At 47.3% G+C, this 27,946-nt stretch overlaps 1 protein-coding gene across 1 annotated transcript; it reads left to right on the top strand.

Annotated features, from left to right (window-relative positions):
- The first annotated feature begins 302 nt into the window (after positions 1-302).
- LOC135914965 (uncharacterized) lies at positions 303-27,946 on the top strand. Its single transcript, XM_065447903.2, has 5 exons — positions 303-543; positions 2,679-2,812; positions 12,232-12,342; positions 25,576-25,683; positions 27,375-27,946. Exons 1-5 carry the CDS (start codon positions 398-400, stop codon positions 27,515-27,517), a joined length of 642 nt encoding a protein of 213 aa, XP_065303975.1. The 5' UTR covers positions 303-397; the 3' UTR covers positions 27,518-27,946.

Genomic DNA, 27,946 nt, shown 5'->3' on the forward strand with positions numbered 1-27,946 from the left:
AAATCAAGAGAATGACTCGCGTATATTTCTTAGTTGCATCGCTGTTAGTAAAACGTGGTGCATGGTTTAGGATTAATTGTGCGATGAATATGCGGGGTCTTTTTAAAGAAAACATGCTTCAGCGCAATCCTGAAAGGCACTGAAGAGGATGATTGGCCTAAATGTGCCTTTTTTGAGCGCGGTTTTAGAGCTCTGCGCGTGAATAACAACAATCTCGAAAAAAAAAATGCCAGCATTGTGAGGGTGCCGCAGCTGTTATATAAATTAGAGACACGCCTGGCCCTCAAAGTCGTTTCGTCGGTCTCGTTTTTGTTGAATCCATCCGACCGTAACACCGTTTCTTTTCTACGACTTTTAAACATGAGTGCAATGAGTAATATATCTGTCCGAGGAGCAAATGAGCGTCTTAAACCGCGTGCGTTCGAGGCACCTTGTCGGGTTGCGTACGTCTAACTGTGAACTTCAAGCAGTGATGAAAGCGGGATACATTTTACCAGAGTGGGAAGCGGTGCTAACATGCGTGGCTGTGGTGTGGGCCATCGAGTGAGTACGGTATATTTATTTCTACGCAAACGCTACCAGTACATACAGGGTGATAATTTTAAAGTTTTTTCGGAATTAAAAAAATAGCCTGTTACAGATAACATCATTGCTAGTCCTTGAGCTGGATTATTGAGAGAGGCGGACATTAGTTGCACAAGAAATCGAAACACTTATTCAACGAATTAACAAAGCATCACTAATTATATTTGAATTAATTACTTTATGGCACATTAGAATTTACGAATTAAGCCGGTGAGCTTCCAAGGCGTATCCATTTGGAATGAATTTCTATAATGACGCCAGTTTGGAGATATACGCTATTAAACTCGCCTTAGAAGTGCACTGTCGTTCCACCAAATTTTTTAACAAAACGATCCTTTATGCATTCAAGCACGAAAGTAACTGGAACGCCCATGTATTTCGTCCCACACTTTGGGTAATAATATCTCGAAACTTGTGTCATCCTGGCAATTCATATCAAGTGGATATGGCCTGCAAGCTCAACCGGCACAATTTATAAATTGCAATATGGGCCGTAAATAATAGATTAAGCAGTTAATTAGTTGAATATGTGTTTCGATTTATCGTGCTAGCAATGTCCGCTTCTTCGAATAATCCAGCTGAAGGACAAAAATTATGCTAACTGCCACATGCGATTTTTGAAAATTCCATAAAGCTTCAATATGATCACCCCGTACACAGCGTTGAAGCGGCAGTTATAGGCAATGCACTTAGTGTGTTAATCAAATGCCATGCTCATACACGTATACGAAAGACGCGCGCACGCACACGTGCGCGTGCACACACACACACTCACGCATTACATACATACATACATACATACATACACACACACATACATACATACATACATACATACATACATACATACATACATACATACATACATACATACATACATACATACATACATACATACATACATACATACATACATACATACATACATACATACATACACAGACACACACACACATGCACGCACGCACTGTACGACGTCAATCCCCCTCCTCGATCACCTACAGGGTAGCCAACCAGAACTACCTCTGGGGCGCTATGACGTAAAGCTATTCCAAACGGTTTCGATTCCATTTCTGCAGTCAACACACCACGATTGGTCAAACATTTTTCGGTCCAACCCCACTTCGCTTGTATGTAAGCGACGCCACGGATACCGCGATACAATGGGTATACACTGCTTATGCATGTTTAGACCGAACAAAAGAAAAATAATTATTTTCGATTTACGCCTTTTTTGTCATTAGCTCTCCGACATTGGTGAAAAGTTTTACTTCGCTTGTCAGTCAAGCGACGACGGAAAACCGCGAAAACGCACCACGTCAAGTGGGCGGACTCAGTGTAAACCTAAACTTGCGCACCTGAGTGCGACATGTGCCGTTTTCCGCAGTACGTATTAAAGATGCATTATTATGCTGAACAAAGTTAAAATTTTTTCCGGTATGGCGGGAGGCTGCCCCGTTTCATGGAAATATGGCTGCCCACCGATCCCTCTGGCACTGGCTACCTGGCCGGAGTAGCCGGGCAGAATGGTTTTATTTGTGTTTAATACTTTTTTTTGCGTGGCATTGTATAAAGTTGTCGAGCCCCTTAGGCACGTATACTACATCGTTCTGATAACTGTTCTTTGCTGAGCATCCGTTTTAGCGGCGTTCTTAACTTTCCGTTGCAAATCACCGCACTTTTTTGCCGCTTGTCTACCTTTACTGCGCTAGCTCGGCCCAATCGAAACCCTCTCCACTTCTTGCTCTTCGCCTCTTGTCAGCCAATTACATAAGAAAAACCTGTAGAGGTAGGCAATACTTTTTCGCTTTTAAAGCAAACGCAAAAGTGTCCTCCTATAACCGAGAAGAACGTTTCATTGGGCTGTTCAAACAATGCTGCGGGGTATACCACCCGATCCTTGCGTCGGCGGCTACATAAATGTGACGTCGTAAGATTGGAATATAGTCAGAATGGAATAGTTTTAATTACGTCACACGGCCCCTGGTGTACACTCTCGGCCGCTATTCTTTCTCTCTGCTTCGCGTGCAAGTGCGTGGTATTGTGCCTTCGCTGGCGTCACAACAAAGTCCATCTTTGTCTTTGCTTTTCAGCCAAACAGCCGCCAACTGCGTGGATGACTCTCTTTGCTCGTTGTCCTGCGTCGAACGGCACATGCACGACGCGCGCTATTTTGGTGTAGCTGGCCACTGCGAGAACGGTAGCTGCGTCTGCACCTATCTGGACCGTAAGCATACACTGATATTACAACTGACCATTTGTATAACGTTTCTCAAGGAACCACGTAAAGAGAACGTATTAAGCACACGAGCGTTCTGGCATTTCGCCCCCATCGAAGTGCGGCCGCCGCTATCGAACCCGTGAGCTCGTGCTCAGCAGCGCAACGCCATTGCCCAGCGGCAGGTAAATATAACCTTAATGAAACGTTAGAATTTGTCCCAAAACCGCGCAGCACAATTTATTTTCCCAGCTTATTCATATCAATCAAGTGCCACCGTCACCACTCAAGTCTATACTCAATGTCAAGTGACACTGAAGAACGTAACTTTCGATAACATTGGCGGCAACACTATTCTAGCTGATGAGTCAAAGACTGCTTTCACCTAAAACCATATTTGTAGAATGACTATGCTGCATGTGCTTGATTAAACGTTATTGTTTTTTTGGTGCGGTCGTATCCGTGAGTAACACAAAACGAAGAGCTCTGCCAATTTACATGCGCTGGAGCCGAGAATCTTTGGCAGTAACAGGCCCTTTTCAACCGCTCGCAGCCCTTTTTCAGCTTCCCCACAGCCCTGTATTTCTTCACTTACTTACAACATCTCAGGAGGGGTCTTACATGAAAGTCGGCTGGGCTATAAGCGTTAGACGTGGAGTTGCTCTATCGTTAGTCGAATTTGCTGCATACTGAAGTGGAGCACAATTAACGTCAAAATAAAGGCCGTTCCATGGGATCTTCTGACACCTCGACAAAAAAATGAAAAATGATGCGCAGTGGTGCGAGCTGACGGCGGGCACACAGCATAAATGCGATCTGAATGACGATGGCCTGGATTGATGGCGGGAGTACGAGGTGACGCGCTATAAATGCTAATGAAATGCTTGCGAGATTAGTACGAGATCTCAGTTCGGTTAAGCTTGTCTGGTATAAGTAAGCTGGGAAAATAAATTGCGTTGCACGGTTTTGGGCCAAATTCTTACATTTCATTAAGGTCATATTGGCCTGCCTGCCACGGTAGCCCTGCGGCCACGGCGCTGCGCTTCTGGGCTTGAGGTCTCGGATTCGATTCTGTCCGCGGCTGCCGCATTTCGATGAGGGCGAAATGCCAGAACGCCCCTGTACTTAACTTGGGAGCACGACGCAGGTATGGTCATGGCCATTGTAAACGGAACCTGGGGCCAGTCAAGCTGCTCTTTCCGCAGCTTTTTTCCGCCACAGCCATGTACCTGCTTGCTTGTGGAAACAAATAAATAAAAAAAATAACTTCTAATGCCTCACTACGGAGGGCCCCGTAACCGGAACCTGGTTTGGCCGCTGAAAACATCAGGATTTAATTGAGAACCGACACTTTTCTGTACCTGTACTCTTGTGCGAAGTACTGTGCGCGCAGCTTGGATACGCTTTTCTTGTTACCGTCGCCGGCGTGATTTTAGCGATGGCTTTTAAGAAAATGAGACATAGGATAGCATTCGAGACATCCTTAAAGCGAAGGCGTTTTTATCTGTAATCTGCAGTTTATGAATGGATTGCCCAGGTACACGGGGAAATTTCAATGCACGCCTAGTGAAGCTAGAGGCAATCAGTGAGAATCCCTGCGTTTGCATCAGCTGTGCGTAGCTTCTGCACCTCGTTACTTCGACAACAGCTGCAGTTATTTTCATTTTACTTCATCGTGTTTACTACTGCACTGGCGATGAGAGAACTTAGCGTATTTGATCTATGGTGTCGAAGGCAGCGCAAATTCACATTGTATTAGATGAACATAAAACTCCAAACTTCTAGTCTGCAGCACATAAAGAAGCCAGCATTTAATATTTCACTCGGTTTGCTGTTTTTAAAAGCATGGGGAGGCTATTGATGCTTCTGAGCGCTGAACAAATGGTTTGTGCTGAACCGCTCACCGACCTATATCTTACGCATCTGCACATAGCGCAGTCTTGCATTGGCTACAGACAACACAAACACACACACAAAAAAAGTCGAAAGCACGCGCGCATGGTGTACCGCGAATTTCCGTGAAACTCGACTAGCGTTGTACTGCTGTTAGTGTATACGCGCCAAACGCGCGTTAAATGTTTACACGCATAACAAAAGCAGATTTCCCGTGCGACTTTCAGTCACGGTCACTGTGCACTGAGAAGGTGACGGAATTCATTGTCGACCTTAATTGTGTGGTTACAATAAGCCATGGAGCTGAACCATTTGCCTTGAGGACACCGTCTTATCTGCGCTCCATGTGCCCCTATAAGCTTCGCGATTCCTTTAATTCTAGTGACAAGATGTCCTTACAGCCGAAATGGAAGCGTGAACAGAAATTGTGATTCCGCGGAGCCCCTGAAACCTTGAAGCAATTTTCCGCCGCGGAACGCAATTGGCATCGTTGAGTTCAGAAGCGCTATAATGTATCTGCCGAGGTGGTCGCATAAAGTTACGAGCGCACACGATTGTCTATTCTCATTCTTGTATGCAATGCAATTCGTGAGTCGTAACAGCCTGCGCTACTTGAGTGCGCTAACTGAAGTCTTTAGTGAAAAAATTGCGAATCAATTTAGCACCCGCTGTTGCTCTATGTATGCTCGAAGGCCGCCCTTTCCCCCCCTTTTTTTCGCCGAACCGGTCACCGTTAACATATATGGAATATATATATACCGGTTCGGCAAAAAAGAAAAGACGAGGGGGGGGGGGGTGGAGGGCGCGGTTCACGCATATATAGAGCAACAGCGGGTGCTCCATTGATTCGAAATTTTTTCAATAAGGACTTCAGTAAGCGCAATTATATATATATATATTTTGTGGGGATGCGGGACGCTCCCGCGTCCTGATATGTTTTTTCCGCATAGCTCACGTTTCCTGTAACCCGGCTTCGCCGCGCGGCCTCGGTGCCCGCGGCAGTCGGTGTGGTTGAAGCACATTGCGACAGATGGCGCGAGTGTGTCTGTGCTAATAAAGCCCCTGAAACTTCGTAAAGTAGTGCCACTCTCCTCCTCCGCCTTCACTCCTCCTCGTTTCTCCTCTCTTTGACGCTCCCTCCTCGACCATGGCACCGCCTACTTGCTCGAGCGCAGCAGGCGACCTTTCGCAGAGTGAATGCACGCATAGCAAGGTAGTGCTCTTTAGGCGTTCACGTTGGCTTTCCAGCTCCGCGTAACTTCGTGTAAAGCATAGAATCTTTAGTCGGATGCTTATACAAATTCGGTAACGGCAGCTTTTGTTTCATTTTTGATAACTATTTCTTTAAAAAGTATCTGACGGAGTGTTAACGCTGTGCGTTGACGACTGCGAATGTATCGCGTGCCCTACAGTTAGGTACGCAACATTTGTCAAGGGCGTGTCGCAAGATATTGTTGCGAATGGTTGTAAATAACACGTTTACCATCGAATGACAACCTCTTGGCTTCCAGCAAGCCCTCAGCCTAAAGAATCCGCGCCGCCCTTACCATGTGAATTCGCGGCGTGTATCAGCTATGACGTACAAAGGTTGACGGAGATCACTGCTCTGGAGGCTCGAAAGTGTATTACAAGCTACAGTGCCGCCAACGTGCGTGCTTGCCAATCTAAGCGCGCGCAAAGCCTCAGAGGTGGGCGCTGGTGCTATTATGTTTCTCGTGTCTCAACGCCGACAGAAATACCGCGGCCGATCATCGAGTCGGGACTGTGCGTACACAAGAAAATAAAATGAGTTTTTAGCATTCGTGCGCGAAGCGGGAGCGCGATAACAATGCTTGACCCAATCTCAAACAAAACTACTGTGGCCTTCAGTAATTTTTTGAGGTTAATGACTTATCACGAATAACACTTCATCGTGCGTTGGTTCGTCCGTTTACTAAGTGACATACTTGTCGCGAACCGAGTTGCACTGAGGTGCATGCATTGAAGACGTTTGAACTCCCTTCGAAGTAACATTTGCGAGATATGACTTTATTAGTGAAGTCATGATCGTGCAAAGAATCCCCCCGCCATGACGCCGCCGATATTGCGGCAAGTGAAATGGTTTTATCCATAGGTTAAAATGATATGAAACGGCATTTGAGTTGCAAGTTAACAGTTTATTTTCACATAGATGCATTACAGATTTGCCTTTGCAGTCACAAGTCCGTGTGCACCATTTATTGTCTCATTGCGTAAATAAACGCACCAGCCTAAGAGTCCTACAGCAAGCGCGTCTCAATAAGGCATAGTGACTGTAGAAACTAATAGTGGCATAGACGAGCAAGCGAACGACTATATGAGCGCGCGAACTAACGAGCGAGCAAACGACTAAACGAGCGTGCGAACGAACGAGCAAAGAACTAAGCACGAACGACGACTAAATCAGCCAGGGAACGGGCGGGCGACCGCACGTTTTCTTTGCGAGTGCTGCACCGCCGCATCTTCAGCTTCGCACACTTTAAAGCTCACGCGAATTAGCACATACGTCTCAATTACCTATGATGCGGTCGCTCGACGACGAACGCACCGCGTAACACTGTTTCGGGAGAGCACGCACGCTTTTCATCGGTGCCTCTGTATCGCCAATCCACCGGGCGACCGCCAACGAGGAACACGAACAAATGTGGCAAACAAAGCTAGTCTATCTAAACAAGGCTAGTAAGTAACCACAAAAGGCAGAGAGTTGCTCTCCTGAGGCGCTTTCATGATCGAGACTGAAATTTTATCAAAAGGACTGCGCTGAATCTTACAAATTTCGTAATCACGTTATCGCACGCAACGTCGCGTGCCCGCGAACTCAAGCCGGTTGGCGTTCAAAACGATCAAGAGCACCAAATATGACTAACACGACCACGTAGCGCGCATATAAGCAAAGCAGACGTTGCGTAAAAATCATGTTAAAGCGTGCGTACAAATGACAACATGCACAGTGAACTGTGCAATATCTACTACGTTATTGCCCGCAGCACAATACGCAAGCCTGGCACATACAATACTCTGAGAGAGTCACAACTTACATCACATAGTCGCGCGGAGGAAGTTGGTCGGAACTTCTCCCTCCCGATTCGGTGAAGCCATGTCTTTCTTCTTAACCCGTTGCGCTTACCGGACGGTATCGCGAACATATTCTTGCCTTTGCTAAAACTATATTGGCATCCAAACGCGCAGCAGGTCATGGTAACAGAAAATGACGTGAAGCGACGTCGCAGTTGCCACAAAACATCCTTCAAGGTGTTCACAAGACCAAAACAACACAGAATAGGAACGGAAAGAATGCTGCCAACAAGCGCCGCTTCTCGAGCAAAGATGGCACTAAAGCGCGACTGTAAACAAATAAAGGCGGCGCAAGGGGCCACGTGATGCCATTAGGCCAATAGCGACGCGGTGTCGGCTTCGGCCAGAGCGCTGGAGGAGGAGGCGGCATTCTTCAAAGCGTGGCACTACTTTACGAAGTTTAAGGGGCTTTATGTGCTAACGCCACATAGCGGCGGGGTTACTTGGGTGAGAAAAGGAGAAGGCTCTTCCTCTTCGTCTCCAGTCGGTAAGCGGCGCGGACGTTCGGCGCGTGCGCCGATCCATGCTTCTGTGAGACCGTCTCACGAGGCCTCGTCCGAACGCGCCAGCGTTCGCGTGACCGTGCGCGCGAACGACCAGGCGTTGGTGTCCAGCATGGGGCGAACATATTCGCTCGCTATCCGGTCGCGGTCAATCGGATATCCGCGGTTTGTCGCGCGCCCATCGGCATGTTTTGTGGATAGCAACTCGGCTAGCAGGCATTGATCTATGAAAGGTGCAATAAATGCCCTTGTGATTGTTTGCATTACTGTGTTGTCGTTCCTTTGTTCCAAGAAAACGGGAGGAGAACCCCGCATCTGGCGCCCAACGTGGACCTCTTGGGGCATCGGACGATAGTTTTAACAGTTTTGCTTCTTTCTAGACCTTTGTTTCAACCGAACCGTAGGGCTAGCATGGATTTCGATCGCTAGCTTCGGCGACATGCTTTCTTGAGCGAGGCGGCAGTGGCTGTAGTGTGTTTGAACTTTTTAAGATGCTAAGCCTTTTCGCAAGTGTTTTTTTTTTTAATGACATGCGTCGGTACGAGAGCAACGTTGTCTGCATCCAGGGAGAGCGAGGCTTAGCGCCCGCGGAGAATCGGCAAGCCTGAAGCGAGTGAGTACGAAAGCCTCCTGGGTGGTCCGAATTTCATATGTAAATAGCTTCTTCTATCTTTTTGACTCTGATGAAGTCGCGGCTCTGGGAGCCGGGTGGCCGCGGGGCACTGGTGCTGCTACGGACTGACTGGTATTGCGGCCTGGCACCGGGCGCTCGGACACCGTCTAGGACGGTGGGCGCTGTCAACTCGGATGCTGTCTGCACCGAGCTGGGTAGGACCACCTAACAGAGCTGACGTCTCCTCGCGGCTGCCTGTCTTGTGCCCATTTTGGGTGTTATTTGTTTTTTGGATGCCGGTTGTTGTGAGGGTAGCGACGCTTTAGGCGTAAGGCTTTACGAAGATGCCTGTCGCACGTGGAGGGACACAACCTGATGCAGCGTGGCGTTGAGGTGTTGCACTTTGCTCCCCTCATTCTAGTTAGCCTCGCACAAATTGAAATTACTCGTTCGACTCAAGGAAGCGAGCGTCGTTCACGTGAGCTTAGCACCTGAGTAGCCGCCCGATCTTTTGCTAGCCGAGTTGAACATCGTACCACGTGGGCGACGCGCATGCAGAATTCCTCTCCCTTGCACTGCTTTAGTGTTTGCCGAGTGCGTTGAGTGTACGCAGCGTGAGTGGAGTCACCCCTGGTTTGCTGTCATCTGCACATCGTCTGCGCTGCTGCCCCCGACTACGATCGAGCCACCCCGGGCGATGGTGATGCTGTGTCCAGTTTGGCGCAGCGACTTCGGCGGCCGCCTGTATCCAGCTCGCAACCCTCGGCGGCGGAGAAAAGAGCCGGCGGTCACCAACAGCTACGGCGGCTCTCGCCAGCAGGGCGCGCAGGTGCGAGCGACGCTTGCTCGTATTGACTACTGCGTCGCCGTTTCCGAAGTCCCGGCCTGGAGTCGTGCCGTCGAGTCTGCAGAGCTGCTGCTGTAACCAGCGGACGCCAGCGGTGTACCCCAAGAGCAATGTCTGCTCGTATGTTATGGAGAGCGTGTGGACATTTCCTCGGTGCGGCCACTATTGCATGTGCTACCTTGTTCGCGAAGCATGCGTTGATGTTAGACCGTGTGACATGTTTCGCCGGTATATGTAGTGATTTGAGGCTGGGGGAATGTGGGGATGCGTGATGCTCACGCGTCCCCTGATATGTTGTTTTTCCGCATAGCTATCGTCTCCTGTAATCCGGTTTCGCCGCGTGGCCTGGTGCCCGCGGCAGTCGGTGTGGTTGAACCGCTTTGCGAGAGATGACGTGAGTGTGGCTGTGCTAACGCCACATAGCGGCGGGGTTACTTGGGCGCGAAAAGGAAAAGGCTCTTCCTCTTGGACTCCGGTCGGGAAGTGGCACGGACGTTCCGCGCGTGAGCCGATCCATGCTTCTGTGAGACCATCTCACGAGGCCTCGTCCGAGCGCGCCAGCGTTTGCGTGACCGTGCGCGCGAACGACCAGGCGTTGGTGTCCAGCATGGGGCGAACATATTCGCTCGCTATCCGGTCGCGGTCAAGCGGACTTCCGCGATTTGTCGCGCGCCCGTCGGCATGTTTTGTGGATAGCAACTCCGCTAGCAGGCATTGATCTGCGAAAGGTGCAATAAATGCCCTTGTGATTATTTGCACTGTGTTGTCGTTCCTTTGTCCCAAGAGCACGGAAAGAGAACGCCACAATATATATATATATATATATATATATATATATATATATATATATATATATATATATATATATATATATATATATATATATATATATATTGAGGCGTTTGGTTGGGATTCAAGCAAGTAGTACGCTCCAAAAGTATCAGTTCGGATTGGAGTTCGGTTCGTGCCAAAATTCCAGTTTGGGCACGGTTTTCAGCTCGGATTCGGGTTCGCTTCGACACCTGGTTTGCCACGAATTTAAAAACGGTGTTATAACTCATGAGGACGTTAAGTTTTTGGGGTCGCGGGTGTGCAATGTTAAAATTCACCTATACCTAAGAATATGGAGGCAGAATCAACAGGAGGCGATAAAAGAAAATAGAAGTTGGCAGCAAGGCGCATGGGCTTCCAAGCTTATTAATTATACGTCAGCTCCGAAATTTCTCCGTTGAATCACTTTACTTGCAGTACCCTAAAGGCAGTGCAATAATTGGCCAAGATTAAGAAAATTTACACTACCTGTGAGCCGGGAGGTGGCTATACGATCTACCTATCAACGAAAGTTTAGTAGTATTGCCTGTTCTATAAAATCAGATATATAACGCTGCACCAAAATTTCATCGTGTTTCTGACGGTCCTATAGTCAATAGTGCGCAGACACTTACTTCCCGCCTCGATGGTCTCGCTCTAGACTTCGTCAAAACAAACTGATTTCAATACTCACAATAAAAGAACGCTTATACTTCGCTTTCACAGTGAGATGAGACTAAGTGATGACTGATTTTATCATTGATATCTTACTTTCGCGACGAAGAGCAAGTGCGCATAACACGTGCTCATTAGGATAGAAGCAGGCAGCCGGGGGACTGCCATGTTGCTATATGCCGTCCCGGTGACCGATGGGAACCGTCCGGTAGACACTGTGCGCGTGCGCAGACACTGGAGCCGATGTTAGTAACGTTTAAGACGCTTAAGCTATGCTGTATATCTTTTGTAAGGCAGTTGTCTTGGAACGCGTTGTTCATGGAGCGAAGGCACTGCCAGTCCCATTATTAGAAACTCTTCTATCGCGAGACAGGCTCAGGAGCAGAGTTTCGTACTTAGGTTACCTGACTTAATTCTATAAGCCATGTGGTTTTGCTATCTGACTTTATAAGCCAGTGAGCCTGATCGAGTGACTGAATACGAACGGCCAGTTGCCGCGTTCTCCCAACCTCGAAAAATAAGAATTAGACTTAACTTGAACGTTCCACGCGTAATTCGCAAATGCCAGTAGCTTCGTCGTCGCGGCCGCCCACGAAGACCAATGGGGCATACTTTTGGCTTGCCGGCACATTTGCCGCAATGTTTACCATTCCAATATTGCCGCATTGTGCCATATGAGAAATTTGGGAAAAAAGTGAAAGGGCTGACATATGGTACGATGGCGTTATCAGGATTCTAATCTGTACATTACATGAATCTCCTCGAAGTGTCATCGTGCACCCGCTAGTGTCGTCATAGTTTAATAGTTAGCAATAACTAGGATTCCTACCACTAACTTCGCGAAAATGAAATCACCTTCTTCATTCGACATACTCCGGCACGTTACATGTAACACTTTTTACGACAGATATTTTCTTGCTTTTAACTTACCGGATCTGACCCCCCCCCTCACCCCCCCCTCACCCCCCCCCCCCCGGTCTCTCTCTCTGTGCAGCCTGTGAACCCAAACGGTGCGTGGAAGACTGCAAGAAAAAGCACCCGGAACAGTTACACTTGAAGGCGGAGTGTAAAGATAAAGGCACCTGTAAATGCACATGGAATTACAGTAAGCCATCGCGTCTTTATATGCGCGTTATACATACTGCCCCCCGCCTCCATCCTGCTTCTTTTGTTTTTACAGGGAAGCTGTTAAGGGCTAGTTCCCCCAGGATCGTGTCCGTGTGTAGACACAAAACCCCGAAGATAGTGCAATGCCGGGCCGACCTGCGGCGGAGGTGAAGCAGGCTTTACGCACTCCCCATACGTGCTCCCAATCCCGAAGATAGTGCAATGCCGGGCCGACCCACGGCGGAGGTGCAGTTCGCCATTAAAGGGCCCCTACCAGATCTGGATATGTTGAGCTGACAAGTGCAGAGCATACAATGCGCGATAACGATCGTGTCTGCAAAGTATTACATCACTACGCGCCGCGGAAAGATGTGAAATTTGAAACCGAACGCCGTTTTCCCTTCTCGTGGCCGCCGCGCTCCAAGCCGGAGGATGACGTTCATGTGCTAGTGCGCCTACGTATGCGAGTTTGCTGTGACGTCGCTCGCGATGACACGTGACTTCGAGAATTATTCTAGACATCTGTTATTTGTGCAATATGTTGCTTGAATAGACGAATTAATGTTTAGAGAAACAGTAAAACACACAAACCGAATGTCTGCATGCTTTTGTTTTACTTCGCAGCGCAGCAAGAGAGATGTACTTCCGTTTCGTCTGCTTGTCCCCACGTCGTGGAGTCACGCGGCAGGCACCGAAACTAAGTCATTTTCTACCGTGTTCCAGTGCGAGATCAGGCTCTGTGACACGTTTGTGCCTGCCTCAGTATTCGTGTAGCACTGACTTATGCCGCTAGTCAGGTGTGCTCGTGCACAGCGCGCAAAATCGCGCGCTGCGCGAGACGAGACAGTCACAACAGCTCGCCCGCGATGCCGTCAGCAAAAGTGCGCCACGCAGAAAAAAAAAAGCGAGAAAAAAAATGAAGGTCGGGCCCGGGACGTATGCGTCAAACGATCCTCGAGGTCCAGTATGGGAGAACGCAGAGAAGGAATTTCGCTTGTGGAGGCTAGACAGGAAAAGCGGAGAGAGTGTCCTGCTTAGCAGTGGAGCTTGCCTCCTGAAATCATAAGTTCGCGGCACTGAAACATTTCTATCTTGGCTATTAATGGATCGATTTGAAAAAATTTTGCAGCAGAACGCTTCATAGAGGATACATAACAAAGTCCAGCGTATAACTAAAATTTGCTATGGGGCCTGGTGAGGGACCCTTTAAGGGGCCCACATACACAGCTTCGCTGGTTATCCTTCTTCACAGAGTAGAAGGGCACCGAGTTTTTTTTTTTTCTGGTGTGCGTAATTGTCTGCTTACATTTCAGTTTTTCTTTGGTCGCGCTACTATATGGTCTCGTTTGAGCGAGAGAGAGAGAGAGAGAGGAAAGAATAAAAGGAAATTCAGGAATGTTAACCAGATTGCAATATTAGGTTTTCTACCCTGGGCGAAGTGAAAGAGGGGGGAAGGGAAAGAGTACAAGATCGTCAGGGGGTACACAACACATGCACGAAATCAAAACCTTCGGATGCATGCGGCACTGGAGGGGTAGCAAGTGCACTGGGGGTGTAGATGTCTCCTTCATAGAAGCCGCAGTCTGCCTGGAAGTCCGTTCGGTGTCGACTGTCGACGACTCCGGACGATTTCAGTGGCTTCTCTGTGGCTCAAAATATTTCCTGATCATTTCCTTGAGGATAACGATCTCGTTTTTGGCTTGAGTGTATTCTTTGGAAGTGGTGTCAGCTAGTGGTTTTCATGTGGTTCTCCACACACTGGGATCGCACGACTGAGCTGTACACACGGCGTTCGCGTGTCCAAGCCTCAGGCACTTCTGGCACTGCAGTGGTTTTCGAATCAGCGGGTGAACTAGTTATAAAGCCTGCTGCCGAAAATGTTGACATCGTACACATTGGCCGCCTCGAGAACGTGCCCTGCGTTAAGGTTACATTTAAGGGTGACTTCATCCCCACATATCCCAAAGTCTAGCACTTACGGCACATAGTTTGATATCGTCGCGTCTGATTTTTCTCCATGTATAGGAGAAAAAAGTTCACATGAGCAGACCGGCAAAAACACCGTTGTTGTATCGAAGTGTGCGCGTTGGTAGAAAGCGTGGGACATAAACATACTGATGCAGACATGCTGCTGTTCGGGCTGCACGGAGCCGGCCTTTCACGGTGAAACTCGCAACTGCATAAAACGCGGCGGTGTGACGAAGAAAATTCGCTGGCTGTACTACTTGGACCGAAGCAGGCGCCGGCTCGCAGTTACCTCGAAGTCATGAGTCATTGCGTATACAGGGTGGCCAGTTTTTCTAGAACAATCCGCCCCCTATCCTTCAACAAATCTGCTCTTAGCTGATGCTCCCCAGCTGCCTTCCCCCTTTGCATATCTCCCAAGGCTTTCTTTACTTCTTCCGGCGTTACTTGTGGGATTTCAAATTCCTCTAGACTATTCTTTCTTCCATTATCGTCGTGGATGCCACTAGTACTGTATAAATCTCTGTAGAGCTCCTCAGCCACTTGAACTATCTCATCCATATTAGTAATGATATTGCCGGCTTTGTCTCTTAACGAATACATCTGATTCTTGCCTATTCCTAGTTTCTTCTTCACTGCTTTGAGGCTTCCTCCGTTCCTGAGAGCATGTTCAATTCTATCCATATTATACTTCCTTATGTCAGCTGTCTTACGCTTGTTGATTAACTTGGAAAGTTCTGCCAGTTCTATTCTAGCTGTAAGGTTAGAGGCTTTCATACATTGGCGTTTCTTGATCAGATCGTTCGTCTCCTGCGATAGTTTGGTGGTATCCTGTCTAATGGAGTTACCATCGACGTCTATTGCAAACTCCTTAATGATGCCCATAAGATTGTCGTTCATATCTTCAACACTAAGGTCCTCTTCCTGAGTTAAAGTCGAATACTTGATCTGTAGCTTGATCCGGAATTCCTGTATTTTCCCTCTTACCACTAACTCATTAATCGGCTTCTTATGTACGAGTTTCTTCCGTTCCCTCCTCAAGTGTAGGCTCATTCGATTTCTTACCATCCTATGATCACTGCAGCGCACCTTGCCGAGCACGTCCACATCTTGTATGATGCCAGAGTTAGCGCAGAGTATAAGGGCTATTTTATTTCTAGTCTAACCATTCGGGCTTCTCCACGTTCACTTTCGGCTATCCCGCTTGCGGAAAAAGGTATTCATTATCCGCATATTTTTCTGTTCTGCAAACTCTACTAACTCTCCCCTGCTATTCCTAGAGCTAGAGCTTATGCCATATTCCCCCACTGACTTGTCTCCAGCCTGCTTCTTGCCTACTCTGGCATTCAAGTCGCCCATCAGTATAGTGTGTTTTGTTTTGACTTTACCCATCGCCGATTCCACGTTTTCATAGAAGCTTCCCACTTCTTGGTCATCATGATGGCATGTAGGGGCGTAGACCTGTACGACTTTCAATTTGTACCTCTTATTAAGTTTCACAACAAGACCTGCCATCCTCTCGTTATTGCTATACAATTCCTGTATGTTTCCAGCTGTACCCTTATTGATCAGGAATCCGACACCTAGTTCTCGTCTCTCCGCCAAGCCCCCGTAGCACAGGACGTGCCCACTTTTTAGCACTGTATACGCTTCTTTTGTCCTCCTAACTTCCCTGAGCCCTATTATATCCCATTTACTGCCCTCTAATTCCTCCAATATTACTGCTAGACTCGCCTCGCTAGATAACGTTCTCTCGTTAAACGTTGCCAGGTTCAAATTCCAATCGCGGCCTGTTCGGATCCAGGTATTCTTAGCACCCTCTGCTGCCTCACAGGTCTGAACGCCACCGTGGTCAATTGCTTCGCAGCTGCTGGGGACTGAGGGCTGGGGTTTGATTGTTGTATTCATATAGGAGATTGTGGCCAAGTACTGCACCAGGGTGGCCAATCCTGCTCTGGTGAGGGAGTGCGTTACCGGTTCTGGTCGCCTGGGATCAGGCCGGACTCCAGGCCTGTTACTGCAATTTTGTCAACACGCGGATTTTTTTTATCCCGTGGAAAATTGCTCGGCACCGGGATTCGAAACACGGTCCGCTTGCACGCGAGGCCGATGCTCTACCTCTATGCCACCACTGTATACGCCTATACCACCATGGTAAACCAAGTTTAGGATCGTGAAGGGAGAAAGCTTCTATGTATACACCGTTTGTCAAAAGTATACGGGATGCGTTGCCTACGACTGCCAGGCTGACTGCCCAGGGGTTGCAGTTGCTGTGGTATCTGAAATGAGTTGAAACGCTGTGTCGAATAAGAACCCTCGCGCTCAACATCCAGAGAGGCCTCGATTGTCAGGAGTCTCACGGGAACAGCACGATACAAAGCCGAACGACGTACAGTATACTGAACAAAAAGGTATGATGTGTTGCACTTTGGGTCCTCTGGAGCTAGACTTCATGCTCAGAAATTTGGCTCTGCATTATGCCAGACCATTAGCTTTGAGAAATAGCCTCTTAATGGTTCACCGCCTTTTTATGCTATATTCGCACCGCATAGCATGCGCACACCTTGCGTATTCCAATAATATATCATAAAGAAAATGCATACAGAAGCGAGAGAGAGAGAGAAAAGGATGCATATAGAAAGACAGGGAGGTTAGGCAGGGGCAGTTCCGGTTGGCTACCGTGCACTTGGGGAAGAGTGAAGCAGGATAAAAAAGAGAAAGAGGGCGGAAGGGCCAGATAGAGAGAAATAGAGACGAACACGAACAAACCGCGTACGCTACAGAACGGTAGGAGGCAGCGTTCTTGAAGTCTATTGTGAAGCCCCGCAGACCACAGGAACCTTAATAACGCGAGTAAGGCCTTCAGCGCGGATGTTCTGGGGGAGTACTGACCTAAAGCTTTGAGTTCTGATAGTGGACGATTGTCCAACTGGTCCAGTACTATGTACGACACTTGCCTCTGGGCGCTATATCGTGGGCAGACACAGATAATATGTGCGAGCGTCTCATCGAAGTTACATGTGGCGCACGTGGTGCTGTTGGCCATGCCAATAAGGAAAGCATATGAGTTTGTCAATGCAACGCCTAGCCACAGACGGTACAGCATGGTCTGTTGATGCCGTGGTAACCCAGGCGGTAGGTACATCCCTATGTCCGGAGACAACGAACGCAAACGACACATGGTAAAAGCGTTCGAGTCCCACAGAGGCAAAGTACATTCACGGGACATCAATCGCAGCCTAGCTGCAGCGTCTGTTCGCGAAAGCGGAATAAAGACAGGTTGATCACTTTCATGTGCAGATCGTGCGCCTTCGTCGGCGTGGTCATTCCCGCTGATGCTGCAATGTACTGGAAGCCATTGAAAGATTATGCTGTGTGCCTTGTTATGGCTGCGATGTTACATGTGTCGAATTTCTGAGGCCAGTTGTTCATTTGTTCCGTGGCGCATTCGGCTTTGTATGCACTGAAGGGCTGCCTTGGAGTCACTAAAGACTGTCCATTGTTGTAGTGGTTGCTGATCAATGAAATCAAGTGCAGCACGCCGTGGCGCAAGTTCAGCACCCGTCGATGCGGTCACAGATGAAGGTTTTGATTTCTTCAGATTTTGCCGAGATGATGACTGCAGCAGCTGAGCTGTTGAGTTTTACCGAACCATCCCTGTAGACATGTTGCCGGAATCTGTGTACGTTGTGAATGTGTTCGAAACTTGCTTCTTTCAAAGCTTGCAACGACGCTCAAGCTTTCTTTCTGGTTCCTGAAATTGTCAATTGCACTTGCGGCCGGTGCGAACACCACAATGGGTCTGATAACCATGTGGCAGGCGTAAATTGTGATGGAAAGTAGGGCTGATGTCTTACAACACTTTTGTCAAAAGTTTAATGTGGCCTCTTTACTGGCAAGCAAGCAAGGTGGTGTGAGGGAATCCGAGTGAGGTGTCGGATATGTGCTCGCAGGACATCTGTATCTATGTAGATTTTCAAAGGAGCGTCTCCGGCAATGGCCACTGTCGCAATCGATGACGTAGTTTTGGGGAGACCGAGACAAGTTCTGATTTCTTGTGCTTGGACACTCTGGAGTTTGCGGATATTTGTAGTGCAAGTATTTCCTAGTACAGGTAAGCTGTACCGCAGGAAGCCCCATAACATTCTTTTATATAGGTGCAACATTGATGGTACTGTAGCGCCCCAGGACTTCCCGCCGAGAAATGCAAGAAGGTCCACGATGGCGGCAAACGCTTTGTCATGTACGACACGTGAGGGCTCTAAGACAAGTCCCTCTCAATGATAACGCCAAGAAAGTGGTGCGTTAGTCTGTATCGTACAGTTTGGTCATTAATCCGCAGAGCATACGGGGCCATCGCTTTTGGAGTAAAAGCAACGAGCGCACATTTCTCAGGGGAAAGCTCGAGGCCTTGTCTTCTTAGGTATGTTGACACGGCCGTTGAAGCCTTCTGAAGTCGTGCGCGGACCTGTACACGTGCCACTCCTGAAGGCCATATGCAAATGTCGCCTGCATATACGGAGAGCTGAATGGTTTGAAGTAACAAATCGGCGAAACCAACGAGCACCAGGTTGAACAGGGTCGGGCTCCGTACTCCGCGTTGCGGTACACCACGACTGGTATAGCTAGGCGGCGTTGGTCCGTCTTCAGTCAAAATAAAGAAAGATCTTCCATTCAAATAGCTGCGGATCCAGCGAACGGCGTGTCCACCAATCCCTACAGCTTCTAAGGCGTCTAGAATCGCGTGATGATCGACATTGTCGTACGTACCTTTAACATCAAGGAATTATGCCGCAGTGATTCGCTTCAGATGTTTCTGGTGCTGTACATATGTTACAAGGTCAATAACGCTGTCTATTGACGAGCGTCCGCGTCTAAAGCCAGCCACGACCTCTGGATAGACGTTGTAAAATTTGAAGTACCATTCTAACCGTGTAAGGATCATTCTCTCCATTACCTTGCCGACACAGCTGGCCAGTGCTATCGGATGGTAAGATCACAACTCCAGTGGAGATTTGCGAGGCTTGAGGAGTGGAACTACGTGACTGGATTTCCACGTGGTAGGGACCAGGCTGTCATGCCATGATGCGTTGTATAGGCGAAGAAGTGCATCTCTCGCCCCTTAACCAAGGTTTGCAAGCGTAGAGTATGTGATGCCATCGGGTCCTGGTGACGAAGATCGTCTGCACCCGGTAAGTGCGGCCTCCAGTTCTTCGAAAGAGAAAGGAACGTCCATACGAGGATCTCGGGAACAAGGGGGGATAATAGGAGTAGGTGCGCAAGGTGAATAGGTGAAAGCCGGACCCGCGATCCTTGTGCAGTAATCTTCGGCTACGTTGACTTCTCGACGTCCTTGATGGAGGGCTAGAGATTTAAATGGCCGGCATTGTTGAGGAGCTGTTCGAAGTCCGCGGACTGTTTTCCAGACAACTGACAGAGGTTTACGCCGACCGAGAGACTCACATAAGGATTTCCAGAGCTGATTTTGCAGCACAGCAAGATGACGATGAATTTTCTTTTGAATGCGTCTGGCCGCTCTAAGATCGTAAGCCGATTTAGTCCATCTGTACCCTCGCTCAGTTCGCCGGCAGATTGCACGGAGGCATCAAAATCTGTCTATTTCTCCAATGGCCGAAATGAACGCATGGCATCCTGCATAGCCTTGGCTATCTGAGTTTCTAGTGTGGACGAAAAGCCTTCGTGGCATGCATCTTCCATAGGTGATTTACACACGTGCTAATCTATTGTTTGTTTTAAAATTAGATGATACATATTTGATTAGGCCTTTAATCTTCAGGTAGGCAGGAATATGGTCGCTTCTGTGGGTTTCTATATCTGCGAACTAAAGGACGCGGCGAGCGAGGCATCGCGAGACAAAAGCCAAGTCTAAACAACTACTGTACAGGCGCCCAAATCTTTAACTGGTGTGCGGGAGCGGCGACTTTTCCGGGCGTCAGCGCCGTATGACGCGGCGAGGCTGGAAACAGCCTAGTAGACGATGGGCCCAGCTGAGCGCGCTTTGTCCGCATGCGCTTAGCCTCAGACTGTTTCCAGCCTCGCCCCATCAAACGGCGCTGACGCACGGAAAAGTCGCCGCTCCCACACACCAGTTAAAGATTTGGGCGCCTGTACGTGCGGCTGCGCAGAAACGTGGGACTGCCATCGTTTAGACAGCAAAGCTCACAGTCACAGGCAAAGGAAACGAGGTTTTTTTCCTTTAGAATTTACCTTGACGCTTCCCCAAAGTGAATTATGTGCGTTAAAGTCCCCAACAACAATCCATAGACCAGAAGTGGCATCTATAATGCCACTCAGTCTCTGTCTGTCGAACCGACTTGATGGAGAAAGGTAAGCGCCCACTAGAGTAAATGAAAGTTTGCGCTTTTTCACAGTCAAACAGACATACTAATTACTGTCATGCGGCAGCACTGGATGAACAATGTAAGTCAGTTCACACCGTATGTAGATGATCCCCTTGCTAATTTCATTACAACTCGATGACACATAAGGTTTATAGCCTGAGATCCGGACGGGTGTCTGTAGGTTCGGTTCACATACGACAGTAATAGGGAATCGATTGGTGAAAACGTAATGGCGAAAATCAGCAACACGGGATTCCACTCCACGGGCATTCCATTGCATAATAGACGCTTCCTTGACTTGTCTGAAAGACGGCTGACGTGGTAGAGCCATTGTGCTTGCTATTCGAGGCTCGCAAGAACCGGATCCAGACCGTCCAGCACTTGCAGTGCACACCGAGGAGATGGCGTCTGCATGTCATTTATCAATACGCGAATGACTTTCATTAGAGACTTGATTATAGCGATCACTTGCTTGTCGTCCTCGTCGCGATCTGTGCTGTAATTGGTGCGTGGTTAGTCCACCATCGATCTTTGTTCTGCTGGAGGACTTAATGTCGGAAGTGCAGGCCAGGCGTTTGCAGCAGACGTATTCAATGCGTCACCAGACGCCGTGTTGCTAGTGTGGGTGAGCGTGTTGGGAGCACCAGCTGTTGGCAGTAGCGTATTTCTTACGACGGTCTCAGTATTTCTAGTAGACGAAGATCGTCTGCGGCGGGCATGACACCGTCGCACTTTGGTGGCGGCCTCTCTGTGCATTGAGTTGTCTCTCGACATTTGTTTTAGGACTTTGAGCTATGTGTTGTCTCTCTGGCAGTCTTTCGACGATGCTTCATGAGGGAGAAAGCAATTCGCACAGTTAAAATCAGTCGCACGGCAAGCATCAGCGCTGTGCTGCTCAGAGAATTTTGGGCACACGGTCGAATTTTTGCATATGCTGCTGACATGTCCTATCTTCAAACAATTACGGCACTGAAGTGGTCGCGGAATAAACGGTCGCACTGGATGACGAAAAAATCCAACTTTCACGTGTGACGGCAAGCCTCCTCCCTCGAAGGTTATCCTCAGCAACGTGATTCTCCTAGGCAACGGAGTTCAATAACAGTGACATCTGCTGTGGCGGGTTTAACGAAAATAGGCAGATCGTTGTCGTTGATTGACTCATCGACATCATAAATCACAACTGATGAAGTATCGGTGTCCTGTGGTGTTATGGCGCGAACATTAATCTTGCCCAGCACTTTAAGTGTTCTCAAGATATCCAGCGCTGCTCTGTCCTTGACATCGACCACGAGAATGTTCTTACGGGTGTTACTTCTCACATCTGTAACCTCATTCGGAACAAGAGGCTCCAGTGTGACAGATATGGCTTGCCTGTTTAACCGATTAAGGTTTTCGGTTGGCGTATCGGGCAAGAAGAGGATGGTACGAGCCGCGTCATTGTTCTTTGCCATCGCCGCCGTCCTTGTTGAAGACGAGGAAGCAGTGACAATTCTCCGCTTTCCTTTTTGCCTCACAACTGTCAAGTAATCACCGTCATTCGACAGATCCTCATCTGAAGCAGAGTAGTACAGCATGGTGTCTTCGCTGCCTGTGTCGCTCATGAGGTGGTTGCGCTTCCCGGAGCGCTTGACGCTGTGACGTCTGTCCCTTCCGGTTGTCTAGCTGACTCCGCTTCCATCGCCGAAGGCCTTGGAAGTGGCGTCTCCCAAAATCACGCAAAGATACTCGAAAAATGAGTGCAGTGGAAAACGGAGCTCAACACAAGAGCCACTTCTTCGTCTTCTCCCTGGAGGCACACACACACAAGTCCGTAAATGTGTGCGTACGGTGGTGAGAGGAATTTTAAGAATAACTGGAGAGGTCATCCAAGTCAAAGGCTTGCCCTGCTATTGTAGGTTTAAAATGCCACGAGAGACCAAAGTAGGAGCGAAAAGGAAAAAAAAATTGTACACACGTCCACTCGCACACTAACTAAAAAATGTAGTCAACAGGGAGCAGCATGAAATGAACAAAGTTGAAAGTGTAGCTTTGTGGCACCGTCAGTAAATAAAATGTTATGCATCTCTGTCCGTTCAGGTGTAGCAGTGCACACCCTGTTTGAAATTATGAAGAAGAAAAAAAAAACAGCAATGAATGGCTTAGAAACGTAGGTAATGAATTTTTCTCAGGAAACAATAATATCGTAGCTTTTTTTTATCGGTGTATGCAGGGTGATCATTTTTTTTTACATCGAATTTGTAAAACTAGCCTGTTGCAGATAACGTAATTCTAGTCCTTGAGCTGCATTATTTAGAGAGGTGGACATTACTTGCATGAGAAATCGAAATACATATTCAATTAATTAATGAAAATCCACCAAATATATTTTAAATGAATAATTTACTGCATATATTGCAATTTACGCAGCCTGAAATCAGTGAGAACGAAACTTGGCATAGGACACACGAAGATCTATGCACTGAAAGATAAGCAGGGTAATATCATCAGCAATCTCGAAGGTATAGTAAAAGCAGCGGAAGAATTCTGTACTGACCTGTACAGTCCCCAGAAGACTCAGGATAACTCCATTCGAAACAGTAATGAACAGGATACAGAAACTCCTCCTATAACTAGCGATGAGGTCAGAAGGGCCTTGAAAGACATGAAACGAGGAAAAACGCCAGGAGAAGATCGAATAATAGTCGATTCAATCAAAGATGGAGGAGACATAATGTTTCGAAAACTGGCGGCTCCCTATACGAAGTGTGTATCGACTGCAAGGGTCCCAGAATGCAAACATAATAGTTATCCACAAAAAGGGAGACGTTAAAGAATTGAAAAATTATTGTCCCATTAGCTTACTCTCAGTAATATATAAAATGTTCACCAAGATAATCTGGAATAGAATAAGGGCAACACTGGACTTTAGTCAACCAAAGGAACAGGCAGGTTCCAGGTAGGGATACTCTACAATTGATAGCATCCTTATCATCAATCAGGTAATCGAGAAATCCTCAGAGTGCAATAAGCCTCTATATATGGCTTTGATAGATTACGAAAATGGATTTGATTCAGTAGAGGCACCAGTAGTCATAGAGGCATTACATGATCAAGGAGTACAGACCGCTTACGTAAATATCCTGAAAAATATCTACAGAGATTCCATGGCTACCTTAATTCTACACAAGAAAAGTAGGAAGCTACCTATATAGAAAGGGGTCAGACAAGGAGACACAATCTCTCCAATGCTATTCACTGCGTGCTTGGAAGAAATATTCAAGCTAGCAAGCTATTCAAACGTAGAAAGAAGATTACACGGAGCATAGCGCAATTGGTCTGTTCGGGTGGATTATAGCTGAAGAGGCGCACGCATTTGAGCGTCAACTCGCAATGTACACGTGACTAATCAAGGATGCTCACTAATAATTTTTTAATTATTTGCTTTAAGGCAGCCATTCGCGAAGTGGAAACCGAATTAAGTTATGCTTATTCAGTGGAAAACCGAAGATGAGCGCCACTTTCGAGACATCTGTCCGTGATTCTGCTAAAATATGCCATTGGCGTTCCAGATAAGTTCTTTCCCAACTACTTTACGCATCCTTTTAGGAAACTGGTACCTGGAACGCCATTGGTGTTTCGTCTCTAACGCCATATGCCTTGAATGTGGTGGTAGTCTTATAGCATTTCTGCAAAGCAAGCATAACTTCACTATATACTACTCTGCTTCCATTTCACAAGTGAAACATACGTGTGCCTTGAATACAGAAAAAATAACGATTAGGAAATCTCTAATTCGTTACCGGACCCATCTCGATTTTTCATGAAATTTCTGCCTCTTCCATAAATGCACTAGAAATGGCGGAACAAGGCTATCCGTCACAGGCAGTCTGTAAAATATCCGCTCGAGCGCCAAAAATAAAGAAAAAAGAAGAAAAGGAACACGTTATATATGTCAGCGGTCTTGTAAAAAGGAATTCAGATTTCAAGTGGGCGCTTCTTCTGTGCCCTGCATTTCCTACGGTCCCCCGTTCTTATGCGAGCGCTGCAAAAACCACGAGAGCTTCGTGTTCGCCTAGTCTGCGTGCTACATTGCGCCCTACCGACACTAGCTATGATCCTGTGTCTCGGGCTTTGTGATTTTTTCTTATGCCGTATCCGCATCTGCGATACGAAGCCTGAATTATTCGAGAGCGCGGCATATAAATACGTCATGTTTAAGTGCAAGCGATCCAAAAGGTGCGTCATACATCTGCAGCGGGACTTCGGACGGGAAGTGGGAGGCCCAGGATAATTTACAGAAACCGGAAGCGGTGTTCAGCTCCCATTTCGAAGTTCTCCCGATAACGCAAACAGTAACGTTGTGCTTGACGCAATCACCTCGGCGGAATTTTTTTTCTTTTTTTACTGGGCACTGCATTTTCTAGATAAATAAGCGTCCTGAGCAGAATGTTGTATTTTCCGCCCGTGTTATACGATGTGCACCACAGCAGGAATTCAAAATTTAAACTCATTTTCATGTCTCCTTCACGAACGCAGACAGACTTGCGGAAGAGCAACATGTGAGTTGGCGCTTTTTCGGGCAACTGTGGCGCACATAGGTGCAATTAAGTTGTGACTGACACACTGCTGTTAACTGCTACAGGGACACTGATCACGGCCACGTCTAGCAAAATATACTTTAGCTGCCGATGCACCTCCTTTCGGCACTGGACCGTGGAGCTACTTTCGGCGAATGGGCGTTCGCTCGCGCAGCGTCTATAGTGCAGTCCCGTCGAAGGGGTCAAAACTCATCTGCCGATTATTTGTCGGCATTCCAGTGGCAGTCGCTTGTCTACTGGTCTAGCGTAAACATGTGCTGTAAGTAACCGTAGAAGGTTGTTGATGGAGGTGCGATTCTCTTACCACGTCTCTCTGCCTGCTTCCAGAATGTGAGGAGGCTTGGTGCGATGCCGAGTGCCGACGAAAGCACGCGGGGAAGCAGCATCTGCACTCGACGTGCGAAGGGTACAAGTGCATGTGTCGCTGGCAAGCAGGCAAGTTGAGCTGTGTGTTCGCTCCGTGCTGTGGCCTTCTTTTCGATGCGAAGCACTGAAGACTGCCTCGTAATTAACACTGTTTGTAAAGCTCCGTGTTTCGTTTTGTTTTTATACTGCATGCACCCTTTTAAGGTATTTATCCGAGGACAGAATGCAATTTGTGGTTTTTATTCAGTTACTACGCCTACACATTTGCAGTATTTCTGTACCGCGTGTCCCAAATAACGCGGGCCAAGCTGTCTATAAATAAGGGCTACGACCGAGACGAGACGATGGACCCGCGGTGTTTTGTTTGCAGCCACCCTACGTACACTGGCGATTTTTTTTTGTCTTGTGTTCTATGAACAGGGTGCTTACCTGTACACGAGTCATCGGTTACAACCGCATCCTAGCATTTGACTCTTGCAAACGATAGGAAAGCTGCAGTCGCGATGGAAGTAAAAGTTCCTTCTTTAATAGAATAAGCTGTCTCAAAATCTTTTTGTGCAAAAATTACGGAAAAACAATAAGTACGGTATTTTGGCGAATGAACAGAAAAACAGGCTAACAGAAAACAAAACAGAAAAGATAGCTTACAAATGTTGCCATGCTCTTTCCCATTTTATTATACAGAAAATCTAACAGTGTACGTACGCACATTTGATGCCACACAAGTTTACCTGACGCTGACATTTTGCGCAGGTTTATGTGCAAGTTTAGAAACATGTAATTATTCGTTAAAAAAAAACCAAATTCGTGTTTTTTTTTTTTTTTTTGCTACGGAAGAGCAAAATTTGCACGCCGGAACGACAACCTCCAAACCCTTTCCACATGGTTGATAGCCACTTTAAGGTTACAAATAATTCCGAGTGTAATTCTCTAGCTCAGTTATTTCTTCGTGCGCCAAGTTGTCCTGAAGTACAGACCTCTCTTGCAGTGAACTAATATTGAAAGACGAAATTGGGACTGTATATATTCAGGCATAGTTCTAGCTTGACTGCTTGATTTGATGAGTGCACTTTGTTTGAAGAAGTAGTTGTAAATTATTCTGTAAATTGTAGAAGAAGCGCCATCACAGAGTTAACAGAATTTTTAAAGGTCACGTGAGTCGAGTAGTATACATATACTCTTTGAGGTGGACTACTACAGAAATCTACATGCAACATCGATTGCCTACCAAAATAAGGGCAGATAACGTTTAAGCTAATTACTTCAAGGCGCGTGTTACAATATACGAGTTATAGGCGAAGAATTCGCAAGGCACTAATACACTTGGAACGAATTTTGAAGATGACACCAGTTTTGATGTATGCGTTACCAAAGTGTGCGACGAAATACAATAGGCGTTCATGTTATTTTTTAGCTTCAGTGCATAAAAAAGGCGTCTTGTTGAAAATGTCAGGGGAACTACAGTGCGCAAATTTGCACCGGAAGTTTCACGGCGCTTATACCGAAACTACTGCTAATTTCGAAATTCGTTCCAGGCACTAGATCCTATTCGAATATTGCAATATGTGCCACAAAGTAATTATCTAAAAAGGTATTTAGGAAATATTTTAATACGCTTGTGCAATTTGATTTCTTGTACAAGTAATGAGTAATATGGCCGCATTTTAAGTATAGTTCAGCCGAACTCGTTCCGCTTTCATTTTTTTTAATTCCCACTGCATGTTAGTGAAGGGAGTACATTGCAGCTCTGTTCTTTGCAGATTCCGCATCAAATTCAGGTGTCGGCCGTGGTGCGAACGAAACTGTTCCAGGACCAGATACGATTCACGGTGCACAGAACGGCACCGATGAACATTCAGGCGCTCGTAACGCGGTTGGACGCCCTTCTTCTGCAGTGCCTTAGCTTGAAGTATGAGGTGGCGAAGGTCACGAGCCCTTGAGATGCCACCGAAGGCCCGGCGACGCGCCAGCTCCGGCTGAGCTTGCGGCGATGGGCCAATTGTAGCCACCAGGTGCCGCAGACACTGCACTCTAAACCTCATCACGTGTACCTTCACACTAGAACCCCGCTTCAGCATGAAAAAGTCGACGTCCTCGTGGAGACGTTTTACTTGGCTCCACCATAATTTCGCACGATTTCCATGTGACTATCCCATAAATGGCGGCTATTTCATATGGATTTCGCCTCAATACGGTATGAATAATACAAGAAAACATATCAAGTATAATAGAAGAACATACAGAAAGCTTCAACAAGGATTCAGGCCCTGCGGGCCCTTTTGATTGTGTCTCAATAAAAACTGCTCGTCACTCTAATTTACTGAACCATTCA

The sequence above is a fragment of the Dermacentor albipictus genome, unplaced genomic scaffold (genome assembly GCF_038994185.2).
Source record: "Dermacentor albipictus isolate Rhodes 1998 colony unplaced genomic scaffold, USDA_Dalb.pri_finalv2 scaffold_11, whole genome shotgun sequence".
Lineage (NCBI taxonomy): Eukaryota > Metazoa > Arthropoda > Arachnida > Ixodida > Ixodidae > Dermacentor > Dermacentor albipictus.

Excerpts from the sequence above, each read along its gene's own strand:
- LOC135914965 (XM_065447903.2), top strand. The coding sequence starts at position 398 with ATGAGCGTCTTAAACCGCGTGCGTTCGAGGCACCTTGTCGGGTTGCGT. Across the intron at positions 544-2,678 it reads GCTGTGGTGTGGGCCATCGA|CCAAACAGCCGCCAACTGCG; the intron begins GTGAGTACGGTA and ends TTTGCTTTTCAG. Across the intron at positions 25,684-27,374 it reads CATGTGTCGCTGGCAAGCAG|ATTCCGCATCAAATTCAGGT; the intron begins GCAAGTTGAGCT and ends TGTTCTTTGCAG.